Source organism: Perca flavescens, chromosome 7 (assembly GCF_004354835.1).
Source record: "Perca flavescens isolate YP-PL-M2 chromosome 7, PFLA_1.0, whole genome shotgun sequence".
In the NCBI taxonomy this organism is placed as follows: domain Eukaryota; kingdom Metazoa; phylum Chordata; class Actinopteri; order Perciformes; family Percidae; genus Perca; species Perca flavescens.
Window position 1 is genome coordinate 15,249,425 of NC_041337.1, and position 6,014 is coordinate 15,255,438.

Below are 6,014 nucleotides of genomic sequence, written 5' to 3' on the forward strand. Positions count from 1 at the left end.
TAAAATTGTAGATTTTTGCATTCTTTGTAAGTGGGCAAACCTGCAAAATCAGCAAGGGGTCAAATACTTATTTCCCCCACTGTATATGTATATGTATATGTGTGTATATATATATATGTGTGTATATATATATATATATATATATATATATATATATATATATATATATATATATATATATATATATATATATATATATATATATATATATATATATATATATATATATATATATATATATATATATATATATATATATATATATATATATATATATATATATATATATATGTGTATATATATGTATATGTTTGTTTGTTTGTTTTTAAATAAAACAAATAAAAATATATCCAGTGCTTACAGATGTTAGAACCATGAACTTTTTAGCAATCGGTGTGTGAAGATGATGATCTCCTCTATCTTCCTCACTGACACACCTAAGCAGCTCAAAAACAAGGTCAACAAACATGCATTTTTGGGGGGGAAAGACACAGTGGAAGAGCACAGAAAGTATGGTGGAAACACTAGTTGTGACAAGTCCTAACAGCTCGTTGCATCCGTCTGTGGATTGAGAGTTTTAATATTTTCACAGTATTTTTAAAGCACCTCGACATGCTCTATAACAAAAAAAAAGACAAATATCAGTTTTTATAATATGGGACCTTTTTAAAAGTAATGGTTTTGAAAAAAAGAAAATTGCTCTAGAGTTATTTTGATGGGTGTGCGACATCACCATATGGTGAAAATATGTTGCAGCATTTGTAAGACTTACATACGGTCTTTTTTAATGAATTGCTAAAAAATTCAAATTAAGTGATTTGAATTATTGTGGTTGACCTGGATAGTTTGAAGTGTTTAAATTTGTAGTCACTTAAATGATGGCATGACTATTGAGCTTTTCTTTCACTGCTTAACATTAAATATTTATTACACTGAAAATTGATTTTCATAACCCAGGGGATGGTTGTAATCGCTGTGTAATTAAATTTGTAGCAGATTTAGTTGATACAAATGAAAAAGAGTGTCATGGTCCTTAGTTGGAGTTTTAGTGGGATCTGCGTACCTTCCACCTCCTCCACACCGTTCCTGCTCTGGACCAGTGCAGAATAGTCTTCAACAACAATGGCACTGTCATCTATGGAGGTAAATACAGAAGCCACTGCATGATAGGTGATCAGGTAGAGCATTTGGCATCAAGCCTGCAACTGGCTCCACAGTCAGCGCAAGTGTGTGAAAAGTGTTTGAGTGAAAGGCTGGTAATTATGAAGCAAAGTGAGCATGTGTGTGTTTGTAGAGCGGTGTGAACAGAGCCTGTAGAGGTGTGTGTGTGTGTGTGTGTGTGTGTGTGTGTGTGTGTGTGTGTGTGTGTGTGTGTGTGTGTGTGTGTGTGTGTGTGTGTGTGTGTGTGTGTGTGTGTGTGTGTGTGTGTGTGTGTGTGTGTGTGTGTGTGTGTGTGTGTGTGTGTGTGTGTGTGTGTGTGATACCACCGTCACTCCGAGCCATATGGGCAGAAGGACTGGCAACAGGGAGAACCACCTGGTTCACGGCACCTCACAGTAAGAGCCTTTGGCGTGCCGTAATGGCTCTGCTCATACAACGACCACTTGGACCTCTCGAGAGCCCGAACCACAGCTAACCAGCTCGCTGTTCACAGTGTTTGTTTATTTACTCTTATCTCATACTGTGGCCCTTTGGATTTGCAGCAATGTTGCAGGCTGACGATGAAGACGACATGATGGAGATGCAGATGAAAAGTCCATTTGGTTCATCGTTCAGGACCTTTAATGCCACAGACTACAAACCAATCGGTAAGGTGTCCTGCCCTCACCTCAATTTAATTGATCTTTTCTCTAAGTATTTCATTATAATTAAGGGGGGTTTGTGGAGATCCTATTTTTGTCCCTCGTGTAACTATATATTGTTCACTGTGGTAGTTGGTAATCACGTTATTTTAGTGTAATAGTTTCATAAATTGAATTATGACTCTGTTCTCTTCCCAGCCACTATTGATGTCAAGAGGAATATATTTGACCTTTGCACTGATACCAAAGACTGCTACCTAGCTGTGATTGAGGTAAATTATTGTCATAATGCGGCTTTAGAAATTTGTGATAATTAATTTGTCTTTTGTAAATCTATAAAATAATTTAATTTCCTTTTCTTTGCCTGTCCCGTAGAAGCAAGACTCTGTAAACACTGACACAGTGTGCAGACTATATGAAGTTGGCCGGCAGAGACTTGCAGAGGAAGAGGAGGAGGATGAGGATGATCAGGTTCTAACTTTGTTCTTTTATTTGGATACTGCTGTACCTCTTTGGTTCCTTTACGCAGCTACAAAAATTAATTGTAATTGACCTTTTTTATGCCTCCACGCAGGCGACAGCCGTGGCCGGAGGCATTATGTTTTTGGGTTGTCCGTCTCATTCTTGTGAACGTGATATCTTTAGACCCCTTCGAGGGAAAGCCTTCAGATTTGGCCAAAACATCCATTTGAACTCAAGGATCAACTGTTTACATTTTAGAGATTAAAGATCAAGGCCACTGTGACCTTACGTCTGTCCCATTCTCATGAATGTGATATCTCAGTTACGCCTTAGGCAATGTCTTCAAATTTGGCACAAATGTCCTCTTGGACTTAAGGGTGAACTGATTAGATTTTGGTGGTTAAAGAATGCAGTTTTGGCCATAGCTCAAAAATGTCTACGCTAATTATGACAATTTCTAATAGGATAAAATGATGAAGTGACAACAATTTATATCCCAAAGGTCAACTTCACTGTGATATCATAATGTTGCAAAAACACTTATATATGATATGGATGTAAACTGCAACTTGACTGGTTGGAGGAGGCATACAACCATAAGGCGGTAATTTTAGTATTGTCATCTGTGCACCAGGAGGATGACGATCAGGAGGAAGATGATGATGACGATGAAGATTCAGACGACGATGTCGATACAGATCCCCTCATCGCTGAGCTAGAGAATGAGAACGGAGGAGAGGATGAGGACGACGAAGAGGAGGATGATGGAAATGATGAATTATCTCCCTCTGATGAAGAGGTGGCACGCATTCTCGAAGAGGATGTTGACGTTGGGGACGAGGATGACGAGGATGACAATGACGAGGATGACTCTGATAATGACGACATCGATCTGGATGGCGACAATGGTGTGTAGCTCTTCAACTGAACTTTGTGTGTGGCGTCTACAGCTTCTTATAGAGTCTAGCAATGTTTAAGCCTTTAAAATGTCCTAAATACATATTTTGTGCCTTCCGTTATTCTTTTTTTTTTTTTTTTTTTTTTTTTAAGATTATTTTTTGGTGCTTTTCTGCCTTTAATGGACAAGACAGGTGAGAACGGGGAGAGAGAGGGGGAAGACATGCAGGAAATCGTCACAGGTCGGAGTCGAACCCTGGACGTCTGCGTCAAAGCATAAACCTCTAAATATATGTGCGCCTGCTCTACGACCACACCGTTATTCATTTCTGTATTGTTTATTTTACGTTGCGTTCATCATACCTGAATAACCATGTTAGCTTGATTTCACTGTAGATGATTTGAAACAAGTGAGGATTTTTTTAAGGTTTAACTGCAGATGTTGTCAGAGCAACAAGTGCTTTAGCCCAAATCTACAAAAGTGCAGGCTTAAACCCCATACAGAAAGTCGGACACAAATGACTCCTTTCCTTAGAGGGATGATAGGTTTAAGATGAAGACCTAAGCTAAGATAAACCTATTTTGATCCCCAAAGGGGAAATTGGGAAATTATCACTATTTAAGTTTCACTTTTTAATTTTCACAATTAAAGACGAATATATATATATATATATATATATATATATATATATATATATATATATATATATATATATATATATATATATATAACAAAATAAAATAGGTGCCCAACAAAAAGGAAGACGTCAATTAAAACTTTCTGACTTTAAAAGACAAACAGAAACCATGATGTTTAACTGTGACAATATGATGAGGTTTTGTCATCTGCCCTAACCATTTTTTTTTTTTTTTTTTTTAAGTCTTTATCCCCACATTTTCTAAATCTGTGTTTGTCTACACCACAAACAGACAGCTCCGACAACTCTGACCTGGAGGATGACATCATCTTATCCCTGAATGAGTGAGGAGCCACTGGCTTCTGGGACCGTGGAACCGGACAACATGTCAGGACTTCTGCCTCATAGACATTTGAACTGCAGAACAGGAGGCAAGAAAAGAGGATAATATCAGCAGACAAGGTGGGAGATGACTTTTGGAGCACTGCCAGTTTAAAACAGTAGGTGTCTGCACTCTGAGTGACAAGACCAAGGAAGAACAATCTCATAAAGGAGGTGAAAATCCAATGCACACAAATTGAGTGGTGGGCAAAAATGATTGTATACGATATAGTTTTATAAAAGAAATGGTGGGCTTATGTTGAGAGAAATTGCCAGTGTGTAGATGCAGTGAAGAGGAGTTTTATATTTTATCACATTTACGGCTTTTAAGTGAGCGTCTTCATTTGATATTGATCCACTCACTTTGTAAGCCTCTGTTTGGTAACAGATTAGTGTTTGTAGGGGAAAAGGCTTACATTGCAGCCTTGTGGGTCTGCATTTGGGTGGCAAAGGATACAATGCTTTCCCAAGCTTGTATTTTGCCAGACCGCCTGGAATAATCACCAGAAAGTAATAAAGCATTGAATTAGGCAGCTGATGTAATGCACAAACATGTTGCTGATGGTTCATTAAGAGTCAAACCCGCCTTCAGGTTTCGCTTTCACCATAAACCAATGGCCAAAATGCCACACACAGCAGTGCCATCTATGAACGTCTGCTTCTGATTTCATTACGTAAGTAGAGAGATTAAATCAGCTTGGCTTTCTTGTCTTGCTGAAGAAACCATAACTAGTGTGGACACTGTAACAATACTATTGACACACCTGCTCACTGTCAGCACATGACCGCTGTATAGAGGCTTCTACAGCTTTCTACAATTGTGATATTTTACAAACCTTTATTGAGCCACGCAAGGATTTGGCTTTAGTGGATGTTTCCTAAAAAAGATTACAGGGCTTTGTGCTGTTGATAACAGCATACATCCAGTCATACAGTGAAAATAATCTTATGTTAGAAAACTGAGGTTTTATCACAGTGACTTTGGTTCAGGACTGATACTATAGTAAACCTCATCCCTTTGAATAAAATTGATCTTGTTAAATATTGAAAGAGAGCTTACATGGAAACATTGGAAATAGAAGATGGTGGTCAGCAAATTTAGAGTTTTCTCTGAGTGGAGTGACAGGGGGCCTTTCACTTGCACACTTTTTGAAAGCAGTGCAAACATGGATATTTTTTTTTCTCATTTTTTTTGCCTTGTATCTGTTCATTTTACCTGTTTTCTTTCCTATAAGAAGACTTTGATGTTGAGTTTCTTGAGACAGTTTATGTACAGCTTGTATGTATCTAAAGTATTTTTACTATAAATAAAGCCGCAAAATTAGCTCTATGTGTGCTTCTTTAATGTAATAATAATAACGTGTCTTAAGCTGTCATAGCGGATGTGTTGTATTTTTGGTTTTTACAAGAAAATGTTTACATGCTTTAATATTCAAGAAAACACATTTTTTTTTCATACTGCCCATGGCTGCTGCACCTGTATTTACCCGCTGTCTGAGACACTGTTGTAGCACCTGTCTCTTTAAGCCCCCTCCCAAAAAAAGCCCAGTCTGCTCTGATTGGTCAGCATTTCCGCGTCTTCCGCGTCTGTGCACTCGGTGTCTTTGTACTGTCCTTTGCAGCCGGGAGACTGACTGTAATGGAAACTAGCAGTACTTTCTACTGTGAAAAATCACTGATAAAGGCTAAACCAAAAAACGCCACAATCGAACAGTTTTCTGCAGGAATCTGCAACCAAGATTACAGGTTTGTCTGACATTAGCATGTGGCTAGATGTATTGTGCCTGCAGCAGATGACCATATATAGAAATGTGTCATAAGCTTACTTCAGTTT

At 38.0% G+C, this 6,014-nt stretch overlaps 1 protein-coding gene across 4 annotated transcripts in view; it reads left to right on the forward strand.

Annotated features, from left to right (window-relative positions):
• Positions 1-5,510, forward strand: part of dcaf1 (ddb1 and cul4 associated factor 1) — a 21,984-nt gene extending 16,474 nt beyond the window's left edge. For all 4 annotated transcript variants that reach the window (XM_028584115.1, XM_028584113.1, XM_028584116.1 and 1 more), the window contains exons 20-25: positions 1,050-1,143; positions 1,704-1,808; positions 2,001-2,074; positions 2,178-2,273; positions 2,899-3,172; positions 4,092-5,510. In XM_028584115.1, coding sequence (XP_028439916.1) covers positions 1,050-1,143; positions 1,704-1,808; positions 2,001-2,074; positions 2,178-2,273; positions 2,899-3,172; positions 4,092-4,147 — 699 coding nt within the window. In that variant the 3' untranslated portion in view covers positions 4,148-5,510. The remainder of the gene's footprint in view (positions 1-1,049; positions 1,144-1,703; positions 1,809-2,000; positions 2,075-2,177; positions 2,274-2,898; positions 3,173-4,091) is intronic.
• The last annotated feature ends 504 nt before the right edge of the window (positions 5,511-6,014 follow it).